We start from the raw sequence: 24,722 nt of genomic DNA, 5'->3' as shown, positions 1-24,722 counted from the left end.
ATAAAAAATTGGTCAAGAGATATGAACAAGCTTTTTTTGGATGAAGAAATCAAACTTCATATAACCATTTGAAAAAATGCCCTAAATTATTTGATTAGAGAAATGCAAATCAAAGCAACTCTGAGATATCTTATACCTATTATATTGGCAAAAAAAGACAATAGGGCAAAATGACAAATGTTGGAGAGGATGTGGAAAAATGGGAACTAATACACTGTTGGTGGAACTGTGAACTGATACAACCATTTTGGAGAACAATCTGGAATTATGCTTAAGAGTTTTGAAACTTTATACCTTTTGGCCCAGTGATACCACTTTTAGGTTTATTTCCTAAGGTGATTAGGAAAAAAGGAAAAGGACCTATATGTTCTAAAATATTTGTAGCATCTCTTTGTGGTGGCAAAGAACTGGAAATTGAAAAGATGCTCATCAATTGAGGAATAGCTTTAAAAAGTTGTAGCATATGATTGTGATGGAATACTACTATGTCATGAGAAGTGACAAGCAGGTTAATGTTTTAAAAATATGAAAAGACCTACATGAAATTATGAAGAGTGAAACAAGCAGAACCCAAGAGAACATTATATACTGCAACAAAAATAGTTTGAAGAATGACTTGTGTCTGTCCACCTCCAGAGAAAGAACCAGTAAAGAGAAATAAGTAAGACAGTTTTATATGCATAGATCTCTTTTGGTCAAATTATGCTTTCTTCAGTGGAGAGGAGGGGGGAGGGGAGAGAGTTAACTGGGCATTTTCATGTAACAAACAAACAAATTTTAAAAAGAAAAAAATACATGAGTATATATGTGTTTTGTTGACTGGTAATGAATTTAGTTTTCCTCGCTATTTAGCTCATTGATTCACTTTTTTAAAAAATCTCACTAGCTAGACTGTAAGTCTTTTGTAGGCAAGGTAGCTTACATTTTAATTCACTTGCCCATTGATAGAACATTGGGAACTATTTAATACCTCTTTTGTAGTCCTGCAGGTACAAGATATTCTTGTGTGGGTTGAGCACCTGAAAGGGAAAACTGGGGCCTGAGGGAATATGGGTGGAAGGGTTAAAGATTAAGGTAGAAAGGACATGAAGAGAGAAAATAGACACAGACACAGGATTCTTCAGCATCATGTCCAGCCTGTCAGCTCCTCTGATGATGATGGTGAGAAAGTGTCTCTGGAGTTAGACAGGTGAACTGAATTTTATTGAGATTTCAAAGAATGGGGGATGTGGGATTGTCAGTCAGATAGGTGGTATGACAGAAACATTAGCATCATATTGGCAATCAACAACAAGACAAAAGAAAGGACCCAACACCTTGGCCTAAATGGTTCCCAGACCAGAAGCTCAATTGGAAGTCCTACTTCCTCTATAATCTTGGCACCCTCTTATACAAATGCTGAATGAATGTCTTTGACATTTCAAAGAAGCTATAGAAATTGCATGCCAGCCTTCCAGACTGAAGACAAGGGGAGAAGTTTGAGTTCCACAAAGTTTGAGCCCCAATTCAATTCAAGGACCCAGAAATCAATCATGTGAAACATCAAAAATATATTCATAAGTCTGATCCATGAGCACCTTGCTCATTAGAGTCAGTTTTTGAATACATCTTTAATACATCTTTGTGTGGTTCATTTAAAGCAAATTCCATTGCATAGAGTTTAAATGAACACCCTTACGTTGCATATTTTGTCACTTGGGTTTGATCCACTCAAAAATAGAAAAAAAAGTTTGAGAGTAATAAATAGATTAACTCCTTAAATTACTAATTTTGATTATTAGGTAAATTTGAGTATGAATTAATAATATTTGTGTTTGTTGTTGTGTCTTATATCTAAAAAACTAGCCTTGCTATTTTATTTATGTAAGGAAAATAGTCATGGTAACCTATCCTGTAACTTTCACCTAGAATTCAGCACTATATTGTCTGGATAACATGTAAAAATAGAATGAATTTATTCCATGAAATTATTTTAATTTGTAATTTAAACATTATATTTGATAACTTTCCAAATATAATATGTAACTCCAAATTAAATTATTGATCACTCCTACAGAGCCAATAAGGGAATCTTAAGAGTATGACTTCCTGAACCTACTACTAACAATAAAGTCAATACTATATTAAAGAGGTTTTTTATTGTATATAGAATTTTTCATCAGTTTAAATGGTATGGATTATAACTCGGGTGGAAAAGCCACAATTCTTTATTTCTTTATGACTATGGTTTTGTATGTTGCATAGTCCACAAAACCTTCTAACACAAATTTCTTGGTAGCTGAAAGTTGTACCTTTCTGGAAGAATCACAGTACTTGGCACATAGTATGTGCTTGTTGAAATGAAATTTGAAGTAGAGTGCTGCACAATATTTAGACAATGCCCAAGTCCATTTCAAATATGCAGTATGCCATATGTTCTGACCAGGTATTACTTTTCCTCCCAGTAGTGAAACCAATTCTGCTTGAATTTCATAGTGTCTTTGTTTAAATCACTTCTCCTTCCCTCAAAGCATTCAGTGTATATATTACCAATGATTTATTGCCGTTGCATTCTTTGCCTTTTTCTTATTAGATTGCCTTGTTATTCTAGTGTGGAAAAACACATCTCTCTAAAATGTGGTTGATTTTTCATCTGGGTTCAGTCTGCCTGGGTGCCACAGTGACCCCACAATGTTTACAGACCAAGCAGATATTTGTTATGGAGGCTTATAATTGGCATCTTGTTGGTCTTGTTGAAGGTCAGGGCAGCTTAGAACTCATCTTCTGTAGCCAATAAAAATTGAAAGAAAAAGTTTCATAACATCTTATGCCTTGTAAGAAATCCAGCTTCTATTTTCTTGGGATAATAAGAGTCTAATTATTTAGTTTCATTTTCCTTTAACATTATCTTCCCCTTTTGGGGGCAGTAAACCCCAGAAGTGAATGATCTCCTGGCTTGACCTTTAGGGCTGGTCCCACCTGAGACCTTCATATCATTCTTTCTCCATTCCTGGCAGCTATGTCAAGTGTTCAGAGCCATTCCTGACTCAGACCAGTCTAGTAATTTTAACTAGATACTTGGAGCCCATATAACATTTAGCAAAGGAAGTTTACTCAGCAATAGCATGCAAAGGATACTGAGCAAGAATTCAGAACAGGCTCATTTGTACACCACCCCCTTTCTCTCCTTCTCTGTGCTGCTCCCTCCACAGAGGAACATCCAGTCTGAAGGGTGTGTTGACTTTCACAGCAGTGGGGAATCCAGCAAGCTCAAGTTCTGAATACTCAGGTGCTGAGTTTTTATACCTTAGATGACAGGGAAGTTATGTCAATAAACTGTTGTTCAAGCCTAATTCCCTGAACTAATGAAACCATGAGGATAGTTCCATTTACTTTTTAAGCAGACTCAGGGCATGAATCACAAATTTCCAGGTGCCATTGGCCTATTGTCATTGTTGTTACTCTCCTGGAACAATTTTCTAAATCTTTTGTTTTGTGAATGAGGTGCTTTATATTTTCCTCAATTTTTTCATTCTTTTGATTTTGTTTTATAGTGTCCTGCTGCCTTGTGAAGTCACTTGCTTCTAATTGTTTTATTTTGGTTTTAAAGACTAGATTTCATCCCTGGCTTTTTGGTCATCCTTCTCCTTCTGATCTTTCATCTCCTTTGCCTTATTTTCAAGCCGATTAATTTTGGATTTCAAGACACTGTTTTCTGTTTCCAGATGACTTGTCTTGCTTTTTAAGTTCTTTTCCCAGTTGTCTTCAACTTTTCTTAATTGTGTTTTGAGTTCTTACAAAGCCTGTATCCAGTTTGCTGGAGTTTTCTATTTTTTTGCTCTGCGTTCTTCATCCTTCTCTGTTCCATTTGCCCTTTGTTCATTGCCTGGATAGAAGCTGTCAATTGTAATTTCTTTTTCCTTTTCTGTTGTTTGCTCATATTTAGTCCTTCTTTACTCCCTGTTGTTGCCTGCACTTTTGCTCCTCTCATTTTGTGTTGGATCTTTAGTTTGGGGCTTTTTTGTCAGCCTTCACCCTTGGAGCTTAGTCAGAAAATCTCTCAGGGCAGTCTATGGGAGAGGGGTGTTGGAACTTGAGCTTCCTGGCCCTCTGAAGGCTTTGATGAGATTAAGACTAGCTGAGTTGCAGATCTGACTGTGCCCAGAGGCCAAAACCTTGGGAAGGGGGGGCAATATGGAGTGTCTCCGCTGCTGCAGCTAGGCTGCCCACTCTGTGCTTCTTCTTCAACTGCTTCCCTACCGCCTGTGTTCAATGCTCTGAGCCTGGCACAGCTTTACTCACAAGATACTCTCTCCAGACCAGCACTCTTCCTCACCCAGAGGTTCCAGTACCGCTGGAGGCTCAGCACTCTAGGTAGGGCAGGGGTCCTGGGACCTTCCTTGTTACTTCCCCTTAAACCCGAGTCTGAATTTAGGCTTGGGGAGGGAGGTGTACCTTTTAAGTTAAGTCTAGCAGGAGGGTTCCTTGACTCTGTCCTGTTGTTAGATTTGATTTTCAGTCCCCTAGGAGCATTTAGTTTGTAATCAGTAAGGCAGGGTTTTCAGAGATATGAACTTTCTCTGCCTCTACTCTGCCATCTTAACTCCACCCCATCACTGTTGTTACTACTACCACTAGATTGTAACCAAAGTTCAGTAAATTTGTGGAGAAAATCTTCCATGCTATTCTTATTTAAAATTAAGGAAAACCCCTTCAATGTTCAGAAAGCATAGTTTTGTCACTGTTTTTAGCTACAACTGAAGGGAATAATAATTAGAGATAATATTCTTAGAAAACAAATATTCCCTATTTTAAGGGCCCCTTTAATTTGCTTATATCAGAATTCTTGAAAGGATAGGTGATTTTTTTATTTTAAAAGTACTGCCAGGGAGCAGCTAGATGGCTCAGTGGATTGAGAGCCAGGCCCAGAGATGGAAGGTGCTGGATTCAAATCTGACCTCAGACACTTCCCAGCTATGTGACCCTGAGAAAATCACTTGACCCCCATTGCCTAGCCCTTACCACTCTTCTGCCTTAGAACCAATGCCCAGTATTGATTCTAAGATGGAAGGTAAGGGTTATTTTTTTTAAGGTTCTGCCAGTCACAATTTTATAATTAGAATGCAATCCAACAAACTGAGCACCTATCCATGCAAGAAGATATTCTATGATAACAGCAAAGAGAATAAGATGTTTTTGACTGCTTAGAGAACATAATCTCTTTAGAGAGGCAAAAATATGTATATTTAAAACAAAAAATATCTCTTAAAATGGTGTATTTGTTACAAAGAAACTATAAAGCTCATTTTTAAGAGGCTGGTATATTTTAGGGCAGATGAACTGGCAGCCTTTAGATTCCTTTGAGACATCATGCATTGTTTTAGGATATTACTTTTCACTGACTGACATTGATAACTGATTTAAAAAAAGATGGCTGGCTGGACCTAAATTATGAGATACATGCCCATAATAAAACCCTGAGAGATGAAAATTATATGTACATAATTTAAAGACTAACTGGTTTATTTATCTCTTTTAGCCTTTTTAAAAACAACAACAAAGTAATAATAACAACATATAACATCTTGCCTTTAGGTTGAATTAAAGAGAAAATATAATGACCAGCATTCAAAACTAAGAGGTCTTTTACCTGGGCGCCAGTGGTATGAAATTCAAGCCTATAGGGCCCTGAACCAGGCACTTGGCAGGTAAGTAGGATAATGGAATTTAAAATATATAATGATGAGCTAACTGTCACTGAAACTATTTTGAAGACTAATCTTATCGCTCTGCAGCTTATAATAAGTCCAATAAAACCTTAATGTCCCAGAACCCAATGAATATGTTTTATACAATGTAAAAGTTTTGGAGAACTGACATTACTGGAAAAAACCCAGTTAGTCAGTCAACAAACATTCATTAAACACTACATCTCTGCTGGTCTCCATAGAAGAGAAGCAGGACTCGTAGTCTTTCCCCTCCAGGAATGCACATTCTAATGGGAAAAGCAACATGTAAAGCATATAGGATACATGCATTGTTAATGAAAGTTAAACTCAGCAAAAAAAGGCATTACCACTGACAGGAATGGTGGGAAATGAGAAGGGGATCAAAAAAAAGGCTTTTTGCAGAGGGTAATATGGAACTGAGTCTTGAAGAAAGGCAAGAGATGCAGGAGGGAATTCAAGGAATAGGGGAGAACCAGTGAAAATCTATGGTGCTTGGAGATGAGCTGTTAGGTAAAATTTTGCACCACAAAGTCACAGGATCATAAGAGTGCATGGAAAAGAACAAAGTATAAGAAGACCAGACAGGTAGAAACAAGCCAATTTCTGTTAGGCTTTAAATAGAAAATTTTAAATTTAATTTTGGACTTAACAAGGACTCACTAGAATTTGAATCAGAGAAAATGGCAAGTGACATGAAGAGATGTGTCTAGGAAAATCACTTTACCAGGAAAGTAGGCAATGACCTGGAAGTGGGGAGAGATTTGAGGGAAAGACCAGCCAACAGGCTTGGTTGGTGTTGAATAGTCTAGGGGTGAGGTAATGAGGATGGTGGATAAGAGACTAGAGAAAAGGAGACATATTTGAAATACGTTGGGAAGGCAGAAACAAGACTTGGCACCATATTGGTTATATGGAACGAGAACAAGTATGGAATGAGGATGACAGCATGGTTCAGATTCTGGGTCATTAGGTGGATGGTATTTCCCTTGATAGTAATAGGAAGACTCTTAACATGTATCATTTGAGGAGAAAGTTTAAACAACATTCAGTGGATCTCTAGGAAGTACGCTGGTTGGTGAGAGCAAGCAGGGAATATTAGGTCACAGGTGATGACTATGGAGAGAGGATGAAAAGTAGCTGGTAGAGAAGGAAGCTAGAGGTAGGATTGTATAGAAAAACCACAAGAGGGTAGCAAGTAGTAAGGAGAAAGGAAAAGTAGCCAGGGAAAATCTTAGGGTGAATGGGGAAAAAAAAAACCTGTTGATTAAATAATTATTTTGAAATAAAAGTGGTAATATTATATGCTCTACAACATTGAGCAGTTACACAGTTTTTAAAAATTACACCTAAAAGGATGTAAGCTATTTCTTTTTTTAAAATATACTAAAAATCTTTTTTTTTTTTCAGGAGGGAGGGAGGGAGAAGAGAAAGAATGGGAGGGAGAAAGAGAATTTGAAACAAAAAAAATTTTTTTAATGAATGTTATAAATAGTTTTGATGAGGCAGCCAGGTGACTCAGTGGATTGAGAGCCAGGCCTAGAGATGGGAAGTCCTGGGTTCAAATCTAACCTCAGATACTTTCTAGCTATGTGACTCTGGGCAATTCATTTAACCCCTATTGCCCAGTCCTTACCATTCTTCTGCCTTGGAACCAATACACAGTATTAATTCTAAGATAGAAGGTAAGGGTTTTAAAAAAAATAGTTTTTACTTGTAATTGGGGGGGGGAATAAAAATATTTATAAATAAATACATAAAATGGAAAATATATCTTAAAAATATAATAAATGTATGCACATATAAAAAAGTATTTTCTGAAATATGTCTTGGGATCAGTTAAGATGCAATCCAATCTTCTACACCATCAGTATTTGTAGAATTAGTGTTACATAATGAGAACTGATGTTCTTGTGCATAACCTTGAAACCTTGGGTTTAGCAAAATGCTGAATCATCAGAAAAGAAAGATCAATTAATGTTCAGTGTGCAGTACTTTTTAAGGCAGGAAATTATGCTAGTATATTTTATCTTAATCTTTTAAGAAGAGTCAAAAAGAAAAAAGGATTTTTAGTGCTTATAGGATTAATCAACATTAAATCATAAAATTCCTTTAGATTAGTCTTATCCTGGAACATTCAAAATTTCACTCAACATAAAATGTGTAAATTCCATTTTTCTATTAGAGTCTAATATTTGATTTTTGAACGCTGTTAATGTTTAGAAATTATGAAAAACATTTTTAATCTTGCTGGCTGGCAAAGTTTGGTACAACTGAGTTCTGGGATGGGAGTCAGGAAGACTTATCTTCCTGAGTTGAATCTGACTTCAGACACTAGCTGGATGACTCTGGGCAAGTCACTTAACCCTGTTTGCCTCAGTTTCCTCATCATCAAGTGAGCTGGAGAAAGACATAGCAAATCACTTCAATATCTTTCCCAAGGAAACCCCAAAATGAAAGTTTAACAACAACAAACATTTTTCATTTTATATTCTGGTAGTGATTGATGGGGGGAAAAAAGGAACATACAGAATAAATATAAAACATTAAAATTATCCAAAGTAAAGAACTCTAGTTAAGGAAAGACTCATGGATTTCTGGTTCAATCACTTTGACCTTTCCCTAAATAGGAATCTCATCTACCAAATCCCCAATAAAAATGATCTAGCCTCTTCTTGAATACCTCCATTGTACTGCATGATAACTCTTAGGCTAATCATCTTCATTCTGCCTAAACCAAGAATTTCAGTTTTTCACAGCATTCTGGCTAGACAGCTTGGCCTCTCCAGATCTCAGTTTCCTCTTCTGTTAATTTGGAAGTTGGAATAGGGGTCTCTGCCATCTCTTCCAGCTCTAGACCTAGGAACCCATAATCTTATGATCCATTTTCGACTCACAGATAGTCAGGTTAAGCTTCATTTCAGCAGAGACATTGTTTAAAAGAACAGACATATATGTGTAGATTTTTAAAGACTGTGGAATTAAGGAGTATATTTTTGATAAAAAGAAAAAATCCATTAATTTCATTCTCTTGTTGCATGTAAAGAAACTATTTCACTTAAGCCTCTTAAAATCAGGAATTGGTAGAATGAGAGCTTTTTTGGTTGTTTTTTTTAAAATAAGATATATCTGATTTATCTATATAACTATTTTTTCTGGGTAATTTTTACATTCCTCTTCTAATAGCCCATTTCCATTACAGGGATGTTTAACTGACACGTTTGGACTATCTCCATCTTTCTAGATATTCAACTAAAATTTTTCATCACATTTGTTGTTGTTTAGTTGTTTCAGTCATGTTCAACTCTGTCATCCCTTTTTGTGGGGTTTTCTTGGCAAAGATAGTGGAGTGGTTTGTCATTTCTTCCTCCAACTCATTTTACAGATAGAAACTGAGGCAAACAAGGTTAAATGGCTTGGCCAGATCACACCACTATTAAGTGTCCACAGCAAGATTTGAATTTAGGAGTCCTGTCACATAATTTAACTTAAATATTTTCTTTTTCACTGTTTTCCTATAGGTGTATTCGGCACAAAAATGATTGGGGAGCTCTCATTTTAGTTGATGATCGCTTCAGGAGCAACCCAGATCGATATATATCTGGTAAGATCCTCATTTGACAATATAATGGAATGAATAATCTTTGTTATTTAGTGGTATCCATTTTAAAAAACATTTCCTGAGGTGGGAACTCCAAGATCAAATATAATAATAATGAATATTTTGTTTGAAAAATCCAGTCTTTTAAGCAGCATCTGTTTCTGAAGAAATCTTTGTGAAAAGACTACTAACAAATTGTCACCATAACTAAAATCAGATTAGTTCTCTAGAGCTTTTCAGGATCTGAGATTTGATAAACTCACAGGCAATTTACAGGTCCCGAATTGGTGAATTTTCCTGATAACTGAGGCTTGCCCCTTTAAGTAACACAACTTTTCCTATTTTACATATTTTTATGAAATTATTTTTCATATAAATAAAATACTTTGCTGCCTTCCTAAACACATTATACTAAACATAATTTAACCTCTTCTTTAATGACTATGGGTCATGATTATTATTGTGGATTAGGCCTAAGCTAGGTTCAGTCTAGCAATTTAAACTCAGTTAAAATATAATGAATAGGGCAGCTAGGTGGCTCACTAGATTGAGTCAGGCATAGAGAAAGGAGGTCCTGGGTTTAAATTTGACTTCAGATACTTCCTGGTTGTATGACATTGGGCAAGTCACTTAACCCTATTGCCAAGCTATTACTGCTCCTCTTTCTTGGACCCAATACACAGTATTGATTCTAAGACAGAAGGAAAGAGTTTGGTTTTTTTAAGTATTGGTAACCACAAACAATTAAAAGCATATGCCTTTTCATTAAAAAGGATATAAAATTGCTTTTTTCCTTAGTCTACAGTCACCAGGTCAGGAGGAAGGTCCTCTCAGACAGCTGGAGCTCAGGAATAACCTCCGTAATGATTCCTCCCTGGGCTGGGCCTCTCATATGTTAAGAAGTTAAAAAGCCTCTTGAGTACCTCTTGAATTAAATGACCAACCAAAGGTTATGCCCTGGATGCAGGTCATCGGTCAGGGCTTCTAAAGCAGAAGAGCAGTAAGATGGACGAGGAGAAAAGGAAAAGTCTGGGAAGAAACAGACTGAGGGCTGCAGCTCCAGTAGCTCCTCCCCTACCCCTGTCCCCAGTATCACAAAACAAGCACAGCTCCTACCACAATTAGAAACATCAATTACAGGCCCCCCCCCTTTGAGGTGACCAAGAGGTGTTGGCTGGATGACCCCAGGCTGCTATGATTTTTGTAGTTTTTATATATGTGTCTATATTGTCAAACTGATAGTTCCACCACTCACTGTTGGTAGTGTGTCTGCTTTTAGCACCTTCTCCTAATTTGCCTAATCTTATGGGTCAGGAAACAGACAAAAGGATCTGTTAAAATGTTATATAAAACAAGTGGTGATCAAAGGGGCCTTTGGAGAAAGTACATGGTCACCGACTATGACATGTTTTGTCTGCTCAAAAATTTGTGCTCCTTTATGAGATTTGGAGTATGTTCTAGATGCTAAAATTGGTGAGAATGTGGCTTCTGATTAAGTGAGGTCTAGCAAAAAACATTTTTAAGGTGCAATATTTGTCCAGGAGGCAGGGGATGATTAAATGGAAGACAAGTGGTTTTTTTGGAGCATTGAAAAAGCAGATAACTCATGTTTTTATCTTAGTACATATCAGCAGTGATTAAATTCATCTTCCCAATGTATCACCAATAAAATCTTGTTCAAGTTAATGCTGAGAAGATACAACTTGAGTTTAAGGAAATGCTGAGGGAAAGATTTGTTTTGCCTTTTTTTTTATTACCATTGAAACTTAAATTTTCACTTTAGACTCATTTTATATTATCAAGATACCAAGTTTTGAAATTATTTCGTACTTAGAATTATAAAAAATGTTTTAAAATTTTTGCTTCCTTTTTTCAGATCATTCATTCCCAATTATAACCCTTTCCAAATATGATAAATTTATAGTATAATCCCAGATATAATCCCTACCCCCTGGAAAATGTTTCCTTATAACAAAAATTTTTAGAAAGAAAAAGGGAAAAGAAAGAAGTTTAACAAAGTCAGTCACCACATTAACCTCATTTAATAATATATGTAGGATGTCCCATCCCCTTAATTCTGGGCCTCACCTCTGAAGGGAAGAGATGGAAGTGCCTTTTCTCAATTCTTCCATGGGCCCAAGTATGATCATTATTGCACAGCTTTCAATTTAATTTTATTGGTCTTTTTGCTTATATTGTCATAGTTATATTTTTCTGATTCAGCTTACTTCGCTATGTATCACTTCAGATAAGTCTTAACCTTATCTGAATGCATCATCTTCATTGCTTCTCACAGTGCAATAATAATTCATGACTTTCATGTACTACAATTTCATTAACCAGTCTCCAATCAGTGGCAACTTACTTTATTTCTATGTTTAACCTTCTTGGGGTACATGCTTAGCAGCAGAATCTCTAGGTCAAAGGACATTCAAATCATAGGTTTTTTCCTTTTTTTTTTTAAAGCATAATTCTAAATCACTTTTCATTATGGATGGACAGTTTTATAAATCTACCAACAATGTAGTCATAGTATTTCTAATTAATAATCAGATTGACACAAAAATTTATCAATATTAAATTTGAATTTATTTCTCATGTTAGATTGTTACCCACTGTGGTTTAAAAAGCAACCACTTAATTTCAATCTGAGAAATAGGGAGCTAAGGGCAGATAAACAGCTTTTAAATGCCAGTATCTCGTCAGCAGATGGAGCTCAGATTCCTTTATATTTGTAATAGTAAACAAGAGCTTTATACAAGCTCTCCTTACCAAAAGCTAGAATTGAAACAGCAGCTGAAATATTAATTTCTCCTGAGTGCAATTCTTTTTATAAAGAAAAATGGAAAGGAAACTCTTATTTAGCTTTGCACATTTCTTTATTTAAAATAAGATCAACTTAAAATTTTAATTCATGATTTAAGTTTATCACAAGGAAAATTGAATTACAACATTTTATATAACCTCTGAGATCATTTTTTTTTTACTTTTCTGAGATACAGAAAGCCTGTGGAAGAAGTCAGATGTTCATAGGATCATATATGCATAGATTTAGAGCTGTCAGGGACTAGAGTTCATCTAGTCTAGTGTTCTCCACATCTATTTCCTTTTACAGATGAGAAAATTGATGCTAAAAGATTATTATTTATTCAAAACAGCACAGACACTACTGGTGCAATGACAGAATGATTATTTTCTAGAGTAAGCATGGCAGAAGCATTGAGGCAGCTAGATGGCATGGAGGATAGAGTCAGAGAGTCTCATTCATGAGTTCAAATCCAGCCTCAGATACTTTCTAGCCATGTGATTCTGGGCAAGTCACTTTGCCCTGTCAATTTCCTCATTCATAAAATGAGATGGAAAAGGAAATGGCAAACCATTCCAGTATCTTTGCCAAGAAAATATCAAATGGGGTGAAAAAGTCAGATATAACTGAAAAACAACTGAACAACATGATAGAACCAGGGATTTACTTTTCCTGCTGTGTCACACCATCTTTGTTTTCCTTTTATATCTCAAGAAAGACAATATGGTGATAAAAATAGTAATAATAATAGCTAGCATTTATATAATAGCTACCATGTGGTAGATACTGTATTAAGCACTTTATAAAACATTGTCCCATTTTATCCTCATAGCAATCCTGTGAGGTAGGTGCCATCATTAACCACATCTTACAATGAGAAAACTGAGTCAAACCAAAATTAAATGACTTGCCTGTGCTCTCAGAACTAATAAGTAGCTCAGGCCAGATTTAAACTCAGGTCTTTCTGACTCCAGGACTAGCCCTCTATCGACTGAGCTACTTGACTGCCCTGAAACAAATTCTATGTTCTGGCTAATTAATATTTGAGGATAATTTCCCTAGCATATTAAGTATTGATAGAAAAATTAAGGCAAGAAAAAAGTTGAAGGAAAATTTGAAAACAAAGGAAAATGAAATAATATTTAGCTAGAGCATCTTTTAGTGGTGTTGATTTCATTTTCTCCTGAACACAGGATGACGGTGACTTTCAAATGAGTTTGCCCTAAAAGCAGTATTACTGTCTTTTAAAAGTATCCCACCATCCAATTCTGTATAAAATGACACTTTGTAAAACGTCTCTTGTGACAATACACATTGGTGTATATTGCAGTGATTTGTATATAGCACTGGTCAAATCACTTCTCCCCAAACTAACCATACTCTGCTGAAATTTTTTTAAAATGGGTGGCCCATAAAGCTATGCTAATTTTGACACTCACTGAATTATATGGGTATCCAATTGTATTTGGAAGAAAATTAGTAACAGTTAATGAAAATATGGAATCTTTCATTAATTTCTGTGAATAAGGTAGGTGGTGCAATGGATGTATTTATTGTACTCGGAGAGAGAAATTTTTGAGTTCAAATCCTGCCTTAGTCACTTAGGAGATGTGTAATCCTTTACAAGTCACAGCTTCTGTTTCCTCATGTTTAAAATGGAGATGATAATAGCACTTGTCTTACAGGGTTTTTATGAAGATCAAATAAGATAGTATGTGTAAAATGTTTCACAAGCATTAAAGCACTAGTTATTAATAATAATTAATTGGATTTAGTTAACTTGATGTGGGAGACATTGTTATCCTTCCTCTCTTCCTCCAACTCCTAAGATTCTCCAAATGATAAAAGCCAACATTTATCTGTGGAATAATTTATCTTTCCCAAAATAAAGCCATTCTGAATTTCTGTAAAGCAAAATATGCTATTTTAAAAGAATAAAAGAGTCCATTTTCTGTTCTGAGAATATAATCAAGGCACTTAAATCAACATTGTAACATGATTATCCTGCCCTGTTTGTTTTTTTCTAGGACTTTCCAAATGGGTTCGTCAACAGATTAAGCACCATACAACCTTTGAGAGTGCACTGAAGTCCTTGGCTGTATTTTCTAAAAAGCATCAAAAAATCATTGATGTGTCATCCCCAAATAGTAATGCATCTGTACAAGAAGTAGCCTGCTTAAAGGATGAATCCTTGACATCTTTAGTAGAATCAACTACTCACCTATCGTCAAATGTTCTTGAAGAAGATGGAAGGAAACTTTTTGTCCAGGAACTTCAGACTCCTACAGAGATGGCAGTGAAGCTAAAACTACATAGTTACCCAAGTAACCTCTCTGCAAGCAAGAATAAAAGTATGTGTCACAATATTAGAGCCTGGAGGTCACACAATCCAACACTTTCATTTTATAAGTGAAGGGAACACTTGCCTTAAGGCCACATAGCTAGTACCTGACAGAGTCAGGAATCAAATCAAGGCTTCTCACCCCTTGGCCAATGTTGCTACTTCTAAAGAAAAGCATCTGCTTTGTTTTAATAAGAGAGGGATGATTAGATAGCAGTTCATCTTAAAAAGAAAAAGATATGAGGATTTTAATGAACTGCAAATTTATTATGAATCATTAGTGTGAAATGACAGCCAAAAAATGAATGTGATCTCAGGAAGCGAGGCATAGCTTCTAGGAACAAAGAGATGATCATTTCATCATCCTCTGCCTTCATCAGACCACACCTGGAGTAATGCTTTCAGTTCTTGGTGTCACATTTTAGGAAGAACATTACATAAACTTGGGAGTGTCTAGAGGAGGGTAACTAGGAAAGTAAAGAGCCTGCATGCTCAATCAAGGAGGGAAAATACAGATACTTAGCTTAGAGAAGAGAAGACTCAGAGAGAACTCGACAGTTATTTTCAAGTATTTGAAGGACTCTCGTGTAGAACAGTGGTTAGACTTGCTCCATTTGGTTCCAGAGTTCAAAACCAGGGACAATGAGTCAGTGTTGCAAAGAAACAAATTTAGACTTCATATTGGGAAAAAACTTCCTAGCAATTAGAGTTGGAAAATGGAATAGCCAACCAGAGGAGGTAGTGGGCATGCCCTCATTAGAGATCATATTAGAGGCTGAATGACTGCTTATTGGGTATGATCCAGGGGAGGGGGACATGGGGGAAGGTTCGTTTCTGACCTTGGAAAAATCACTTAACCTCTGGGCCACTGTTTCCTCATCTGGAAAGTGAAAGGGTTGAACTAGATGACATGTAAGCTGCCTTCTGACTTAAATTGTCTGCTTTTATTTACCTCTGTTTTGGGCAAACCAAATTCTGCCTTTTGTTACAGTTATTTGCATTATCCTTATTGTTGTTAGTATAGCCTAGCAACTAATCTCAGGCAGTAAATTAGGATATTTCTTTTGTATATTTTATTTCTATCCTAAATAGAAATCACCAGGTCGATAGTCAGGAGATAGACCTGATTCTCTCTTTTTTTTTTTTAAACACTTACCTTCCATCTTGGAATCAATACTGTGTGTTGGTTCCAAGGCAGAAGAGTGGTAAGGGCTAGGCAATGGGGGTCAAGTGACTTGCCCAGGGTCACACAGCTGGGAAGTATCTGAGGTCAGATTTGAACCTAGGACCCCCCCTGTCTCTAGGCCTGGCTCTAAATCCATTGAGCTACCCAGCTGCCCCCAACATCCCTGATTCTTAAAGTGATAAACTGTGAAATTAGGTAAATCATTTCCTTTCTCTGGATCTCCATAAGATAAAAAGATTGGAATCACTGATATTTAATGTTAATCTTTCTTTTCTTTTCTTTTCTTTTTCTGTTATCTCCATTTACTATGTAACTTTTAATTATATATAAAATGTGACCAACTAATAATATAGTAATGATCAATCTAAGAAAAGGGAAGAAATTGAAATGATCTTTTTTTCTTAATGTTCATAGATGCTTCATTACTGTTGGAAGATTCCCCCTGGAAAATGAAGAGGGAAAAAAATTTAATCTCAAGATCCACAAGTCCAACTTTCAGTAAACAAAAAGAAAAGAATAACTGCCCTGTATCTAACTGTGTAAAGAAATGTTTTACCTCTAAGTCACTGTCTTCTACTACTGTGCACAGTTTTTCAGAGAACTATGACTTCAGTACTTTCCCTTCCAAAAAGGAAAAGAGGGAAAGTACAGTTGGTCTGTCTTTCAATAATGGAGGTCAGTCCTCATCTCTGTCAGGAAACACACCACTTGGCCCCGAACCACAATCAGAAACCATTACTTCATCCATAAAAAGGACCAATACTGTTAGTAAAAGAGATCCTGCTGAACAGCTTCTCCTCCCTGAAGAAATTCCAGATCAAGGCATTGATTTTACTTCTGTAAGTGGAGACCCTGCATTTTCCACTGTAAATGTAGATATTGAAACAACAGAAGAAGATGAATCTGTTTATTTCACACCAGAACTTTATGATGATACAGAAACAGACACAGAGGAAAATGAAGAGCTACTTGGAACTAGTGGAATAAATCAAAGAACAGAGAATTCAAATTATAGTATAGCAGAAAACCTTTTGGAAACTGGTAGTACCAAAGGAATGGATTCAAATTATGTAGATATGAGGTTGACTCGAATCATACAAAATGAAGAATGGAAAGTTGATGGTAATCATGTAAAGGCAGATAACGCACATGACCAGGAGCTGGAAAGAACTCAAGAAATGGATACCTTAGGTAATATCAGCACATGACCACCATCCTGTTTAAGATTTCTGGACTAAGCTTCAGTTTAAATACTTATTTACTTCTGATAAATGATATAAATGATTCTCCAAAAGTAGTAATGCAGCCACATTTTCAAATTAAATTTTAATCTGTTTAAAATGGCATCAGATTTTTTAAACTTATATTTTCTACTTAAAAGTGTTTATTATACTATTCTCCAGTTTGTTGTTTGAGATGAGCCACACAAAATAGTATCTTCTAGAAAATCTTTCTTGCCAAAACAGACTCCATATTTAACATGATAATGGATGTCTGAGCTCTCATAGGCTGCCTCTAATTTTACTTTAGCACTGAAATCTTTTAATTCCCTCTTCTCTTATTTCATATTCACATATGAAATTTAGAGAATGCATCTATCATGGCTGTCAGTCCTGATTCACTTGTTAATACCACACATCATGTAACAGTAATTCAGTATTCTCTAGAGCAGTTTCTTCCCTCTTTAAAATTTGTATCAAACTCTTTGGCAAACTTGTGAGAAGTTTAAAATAGCATGTATTTTTAATTAAAATTGATTTTACCCTTTTTTACATGATAAGTAAACTGAAACCAATAGAATTTGTAAACAAACTTCTGTTATTTCACATAGAGCCAAATGATCCCTTAATTTTCAACCCTAACATGTTTAGGCAGGTTGAAAATTTAGCCTAAAGATGAGTACAATTGGAATGTGCCCCCTTGTGGCCAGATCAACTTTGAGGCTGCTACTTACATTGAAAAGTGTCATGGGCTAGGCAATCAGGATTAAGTAACTTGCCCAAGATCATATAGCTAGGATGTGTCTGAGGCCACATTTGAACCCAGGTCCTTCTGACTCCAGACCTGGTGTTCTAGCCACTGTGCTTCCTAGCTGCCCCTATAAATAATATATTGAAAGTAAGTTTTGTAATCTTAGATTTTAGAACTTGGAAGGATCTTTAGATCCAATCCAATTACATCATTTTACAGATGAGGACCCTGAGTCACTGAAAAGTTAAGTGACTTGCCTTAGATCATATAGGAAGTAAATAGAGATGAAATTTGAACACAGAACTACTGACTCAAAATCCTTTAATTGTTACACTCTACTAAACATATTACTATGTGTAAGACTATGAAAAACTTAAAAGCATAAGTCACTTCTCTTTGAGCTTCCATGTCCACATTTGTATAGTGAGGGATTTCAACTCAGTTATCTTTTTGATTTTTTTCTAGATGAAACATTCAGTTCAGCAAACACTTATCAGGTGCTTGTTGAGTACAAAAATTCCTATATTTTGTTGCTATTCTACTAAGATTTGGATTTTGACAGATTCCTCTTAAAAAATAAATGTCCTTGGAGGAAGCTAGGTGACTCGGTGGATTGAGAGCCAGGCCTAGAGATGGGAGGTCCTGGATTCAATTCTGATCTGACAATTCCCAGCTGTGTGATCCTGCACAAGTCATTTAACCCCCATTGCCTAGCCCTTACCACTCTTCTGCCCTGGAATTAATACATAGTATTGATCTAAGATGGATGATAAAGGACTTTATAAATATATATACACACTCAGACTTATAATTCATATTAGTCCTGTCCCAATCAAAACAGACTCTGAAGTCTGCTATCGCTATACCCTTATCCCAATAATTCTGCTTTTTTTCTTTGAACCCTTGCCTTCTGTCTTAGAATCAGTACTATGTATTGGTTCTAAGGCAGAAGAATGATAAAGGCTAGGCAATGGGGGTCAAGTGACTTACCCAGGGTCACACAGCTAGGAAGTATCTGAGGTCAGATTTGAACCCAGGACCTCCCATCTCTGGGCCTGGCTCTCAATCCACTGAGTTGCTCCCTAATTCTGCTTTTTTGCCTTTTTTGGAATTGCCTTCCAGCCAGTTAACACACAAGATCTGTCCTATTATATTATAATTAGGCCTCATTCTTGACCCCAAACAATATTGTTTGTCACTAATCTCCTTCAACAGATGATTGAATGATTTGAGTCCATTACCCTCCAAAGATGACAAGTTGCCATCTTAGAAAATATTCTGACACATGTGCCCGTGAGCTATTCAGGCAGCTCCCAAAGAAGAGTTCTAAATACTTTTGGAATAATGAAGACTTCCTGAGAACTGTTCTATTTACAGAGGAAGAAAGTCCCAGGGACATGGTTCAGGCTGAATTCCTAACTGAGCTAGGATGAGAACCCAAGTCTCCTGGCTGAGCCCAGAGCTCTTGTACAGTCCCATATTGCATGGAGATCACAGGAGGGCTTTGGAGTGTGCTTGTGAAAATTTCACCACCATTCAAAAAATTCACCACCATAGCAAGAGTTGGAATGGTGTGCAAATCTAACAAAATAAATATTGAGAAAAGTGAAAGAGACTTTTTACAGTGAAAAGAGCACTAAAACTAGAAAGTCTCAGTTCCTAAATTCAAATCCCAGTTCTGCTATGCAATATGTGGGAATTATCTTCAGCAAGTTTGGTCCTCACTGTCTTCATCTTTAAAATGATTAGATTGGACAAGATGATCTATGAAGTCCCTTCCAACTCTAGATCTGTGATCATCCTAGCTTTACTTAATGATCTGAATCTCTCCTTATTTTCTGGCCTATTGTTTGGTGTTCCATGCCACATAAAAGCTACAGTCACAAATCTCACTTGATCTCTGTATATTGTTCATTGCTTTACAATCTGGCAAGTTGTAATGGTTCTTATGAAATGTGATTATCAAATAATTACAAATGTTGATAAAACATGGAGCTCCCTTTTCATGGTACCTCCCAGAGCTATTTCTACTATTTAGGTTGCTGCCCTTTGTGGGGGTGGGGGGTAAGAGCAGTATGGGATGGGAGAGTCAGTTTTTGTTGTTTTCAGTACAACTTTTTAGGTTCCCAAATACTTAAATAAGATAATATTATTTATATATGTGTCATAAGATAACTATCTCATGTAAGTGTTGTTATCAGATATAAAGAGTTTATTCTGATGAAGATAGGCCTTTTTTTCTTTGGTCCTGATGATTCTTTTTGCCATCATCTGAATAGATGAAAGATTTAAATTGAAAAATTCACTGCTTGAAATAAAGCAGTTGGCCAAGTATACGAGAAAAGGGTGTTCTTTTACTCTATAAATAGCCCCAAGAAAGCAAATGCTTCCTAACATAATAAGAGAAAGAATAACTTTCATTGAGGATAACTAATTGCTTTGTAAACTACATGCAAATTATAGGATGATTTATTTTAGGGTGCTATAGGAGATTTATAGGATAAAATAGTTGGTTTTTAGATAATTTGCACTCTATATACTCAATATGTGTAAAGTAACCATCTGATCCTGAATTTATTCAAGGCCCGAAAGTATTTAGAGCAAACAGACAAAGAACCCGGAAAGCTATCCACTGGAGAAAGGGCTTCACTCATGGAAGGAAGGTACAATTGTAAAAGAATAAAAGCTAGATGTCTTAGTGTTGGAATCTTAGGGTAAAGCATTACATCAAATTTCTTAGGTAAATGACCACTTTTTTCCTTTTGCACCTACTATATGTATTTGATTCTCGTGGTTTTTTTTTACTTGTCATCAGAATGAAGTTTTATTTTTAAATCTTCCCTAAGAACTACATTCTGTTCTTGCCCATTAATTCAAAAGACATTATTATAAGGCTCCTCCAACAAAATGGTTCTTACATGGTGTTTTCCAGCAGTAAAACACATTCAAAATATTAAGTCACGGGGAAAAACATTATAGAGATGTTTCATCAAATTGAAGTTGTGTAATATATGATGACTTTTAAAAAGTTATATATCCATTTCATCTGTCACTGATGGCTTTCTTATACTTTTGTTCTCTAATTTTGTTTAGACACTTACTTCAAATATATTTTAAGCAGAAACTCCACCTAAACTTAAGTGAATTTCTGATTTTTTTTATTTCTTGCCCTCTAATCACATTTAACTATGATAATTTACCAAGTGTGGTTAAATGTGTCTTTATAAGAAAGCACTATCAGAAGATAAAGCCTTAAAAGGATCCCAAAATATGTATCAAATGAGAGCTGAACAGTCAGAAAACCAGTGAAGGGAGATGCTACAGAAAATGAATACTGAAGCAAAGTCCCAGCCACATGATCCTCTATCTCATAAGATTTTTCGCATATACAAAAAGAAATTCATTTCTTAAGATTTCTTCTGATAGAACCATTAGGTGCTTGGCTTCCTAGGTTAACTACAATGAAGCCTTGTTATAACATCCATGGGGTTTATGCCAGTGGATCACCTTATTGGTGAGACCACCTAATAATGAGGTGCTTTCAGTAACTAAACCTTCTTGGACAGAGTCCAAGACAATATACCTTATACCAAATTCCTCTCTGAAACAAACTGTTATAGCCCGATTCCGATGTATTTTGGGAGGGGGAAGGTCTTGGAGAAACTTGTGGTTCCTAGAAGCTTAACTATTGAAAGTGAATGTTAACCTAGATCAGTTTCTCAGAAAGCTGTTGCATGGCACAGATTCTTCCCAAATGTCTCCACAGAGATGTCCATCAAAGACTACTCAAAGAAATTCTATTTTTCTAATGATGATCATGGTCCATTATCTGTTTATTTTTTTGTTGTAAAAATAAGACAAATCATGTGGTAAGATAGGTCATTTGCAAAATAATAAAAACTGTGTGGTTGGATTAAAAAAACAAGGTGAACATTTATCTGAATAAATGATCATGTCAATAAGGTAATCAGGGAGAATGCCCTTTACAATAAAGTGCTAAAATATATTTGTGGCCTCAGTCTTCATTTCTGAAAAGTCAGTCTTCCATCTGATTTTGGTAAGTCTTAACCAAATTAAATATTACTTTTTGTTCAAATGTGAAATCATTTCGCATCGAAACTGATGTGGATTAAAGTACAAAGTGTATTAGTTATACATAGAATGAAGTATTTAACTAGGTAGACATGCATTTGGGATGCTGCTGCTGCTTTTGCTATGGAAAATAATTAGGTTCTGTTACTCACAAGCTTTGTGTCCTCAGGCAAGACATTCTTCCACCATGGACTTCAGTTTCATCAATTATAAATGAGAAAGTTGAGCTAGGTGAAGTCTAAGGCATTAACAGTTTGTAATAATTATAATAGCTAACATTTTACTTTTTCAGATGAGATAGTACATGTATATAAAAGTTAATTACTAGAGGGGCAGCTGGGTGGCTCAGTGGATTAAGAGGCAGACCCAAAGAAGGGAGGTCCTAAGTTCAAATCTGGTCTCAGACACTTCCTAGCTGTGTGACTGTGGACAAGTTACTTAACCCCCATTGCCTAGCTCTCACTGCTCTTCTGCCTTGGAGCCAATACACAATATTGATTCTAAGGTTCTTCAGAAGGTAAGGGTTTAAAAAAAACTTAGTTACTATTATTACTTTTGCACATAATGTAAAAATGGAGATTTGAACTCCGGACTTCAATTCCCAGGAGTCCTTGATACCTCCCAGAGTTCCCCATAATCCTGGGTGAGGTCCTCACCTGGGCCACGAGCAGAGAGGGTTATTTAAACTGACTCTGCCGTCTACTCGCTCTCTTCCTGCTTCGGCTTCCAAGGACACCGAGTCTCCCAAGAAGTAGTGAGTGAAATCGAATGACCTTTCAGCCCTCCTAGCCACATGCTTCTATATTAGTATTTTCTTTATTTCTTAATCTTTAATAAACCTCTAAAAATATAATACCTTTAGCAGAGAAAACTAAATTTAATCTTAACAGTTGGCGACCACATACTATTTATATTTTATATTTATATACTTAAGATTTTTTAAATATTTTATATGCCTACTTCATACATAAACATCCATTATGTGTTATATATATTTACATTTTATACACATATGATATGTTTTGTAGTAGCTTATACTTATGTATCACTATACAGTTAAAAAAACACTTCATATAATCTTTAATATAACTTTGTGAGGTAGAAAAGGCACTTATTCCCATTCAGAAGCTGATAGTCAGAGAGGAAAGTATGATTTGCCAAAAGCCACCACAGTTCACCAGTAGCAGAGCTTGGATAGAGATCTCCTGATGTCATGTCTTTTGCTCTTTCTGCTACATGAGAGGGAATTCTCTCTAACATTGACATCAGAAGTCCAATTCCTGTGCCAATTTTATTTCTGTGGTTTCCTTTTAAAAAAAACTAACAAAAACCCTTATCTTGTCTTAGAACTGATACTGAGTATCGATTCCAAGGCAGAAAAGGTTTGGTAAGGGCTAAGCAACAGGTTAAGTGACTTGCCCAGGGTTCTACAGTTAAGAAGTATCTGAGGTCATATTTGAACCCAGGTCCTCCCAATTCCAGGCCTGGCTCTCTATCCAATGTGCTACCTTGCTGCCCCTGTCTCCTTTTTCCCTTTTATAAAGATAGGGACTGCCTTTCTGATTTCATTAGAAAAGAGAATTCTATGTACCCAACTACCTTCTTTGCAATTTAATTGCCTCAAGACCCTGAGAAGCTAAGGGATTTGCCCAAAGTCACACAGCCAGACTATGTAGGTCAGAAGCAGAACTTGAACCTAGATCTTCTTAGCTCTGAGACCAGCTCATTGTGATGATAATGTAACAAGATGGATTTCTAGAAATCCATATCATTACTATTCAGTCATACCACTTAGTATTCCAAGCCCACATTCTGCAGTTAAACTCTTAGACCTTCCTTCATAAAGTACTAAATTGTACAACTAGCCTGCAATTTACATAAATCCAAGATAGCTGCTTGTCCCTTCCTTGCAGAAGCAATTAGTATTTTTAAATCACTATGAACTTTAAAAGCCTTAAAATCAGGGTGGGGTATAAGTGTCTCTGTGTCATGAACCTCTGTCCGACTGATGAAATCTATATTTATGAGAATAATGTTTTTAAACACATAAGATAAAGCATATAAGAGTAGGAAAATCATTTATGTCAAAATAGACTTATCAAAATATGTTTAAAGTTTCATAGATAGCAAGTTAAGATCCCCTACACTGAAAATGGATTCAAATTTATATCTGTCTCCTGCAGGATGAACCCTTTAAATTTAATATTAATTTTGGTTAGAATATTACTTCCATTGGGCTTATTTTTTTCATTAGTGTTATGTTCTATATATTTAGATGCAAAACATCACTTCTGAAGTTAACATATTACTCTTGTCTATTGTAAAAGGACACAAGTAACCAGCCTTGCAAGTCAGGACTTTGCTGTATTGCTTGTGGAGCAGAATTATTACCCAAAGTGAAAGGTAGGATCTGTGCAAAAGCTTGTTCGGACTAACATTTATATTTTGGTTTCCAAAATATATTCAGGGCCTGCTTTCCTTCTTGAGCCTAAGTATTAGGTGTACAGAGACAAAAACATCAAATGACCCCAGCTTTCAAGGAGCTTGGCAGAGGAGACATGCGCACATATAAGCATATACAAAACAGATAAAAATAAAGGCAAGGTAATTTTTTAAAAGGTAGTTAGGAAGGGGGGTTGCCAGCAGTTGGGGGAGGAATGAGACTGGGTAGTTGCAGGGGCTGTGATTCAGCCTCCACAACCACAGCTATTGGACACAAGAATGTTCTCTCTGCCCAAGTACTTGGCACCATCAGATGGTTCTATGTCACTAAGAGATACAGTTTTATTTATGGAAATGAGACATTAAAGGGCACACATTACCATCTGCTTTGCCATTGAACCCTAAAGGTCTTTCTATCCCACTTGCAGCTAAGCCCCCTATATGTGTGGCCTCCCCCTATTGGTATGTGAGCAGGAACAGTTTTGCTCTGCCTGGGTATCTCCTAGCACTAAGCACAGTGTTGAGTGCTTAATTATTCTTTTTTCATTTATCAGGAAAGGCTTTGCATAGAAGGTGGT

At 36.1% G+C, this 24,722-nt stretch overlaps 1 protein-coding gene across 3 annotated transcripts in view; it reads left to right on the top strand.

Moving 5' to 3' along the window:
* BRIP1 (BRCA1 interacting helicase 1) overlaps positions 1 to 24,722 on the top strand; it is a 250,268-nt gene that overhangs the window by 217,840 nt on the left and 7,706 nt on the right. For all 3 annotated transcript variants that reach the window (XM_007481765.2, XM_056816477.1, XM_056816478.1), the window contains 6 exons: positions 5,575 to 5,687; positions 9,227 to 9,309; positions 14,140 to 14,463; positions 16,054 to 16,830; positions 20,194 to 20,273; positions 24,030 to 24,105. In XM_007481765.2, coding sequence (XP_007481827.2) covers positions 5,575 to 5,687; positions 9,227 to 9,309; positions 14,140 to 14,463; positions 16,054 to 16,830; positions 20,194 to 20,273; positions 24,030 to 24,105 — 1,453 coding nt within the window. The remainder of the gene's footprint in view (positions 1 to 5,574; positions 5,688 to 9,226; positions 9,310 to 14,139; positions 14,464 to 16,053; positions 16,831 to 20,193; positions 20,274 to 24,029; positions 24,106 to 24,722) is intronic.

Source organism: Monodelphis domestica, chromosome 2 (genome assembly GCF_027887165.1).
Source record: "Monodelphis domestica isolate mMonDom1 chromosome 2, mMonDom1.pri, whole genome shotgun sequence".
Classification (NCBI taxonomy): Eukaryota; Metazoa; Chordata; class Mammalia; order Didelphimorphia; family Didelphidae; genus Monodelphis; species Monodelphis domestica.
This window is presented reverse-complemented; position numbering and strand designations above follow the sequence as displayed.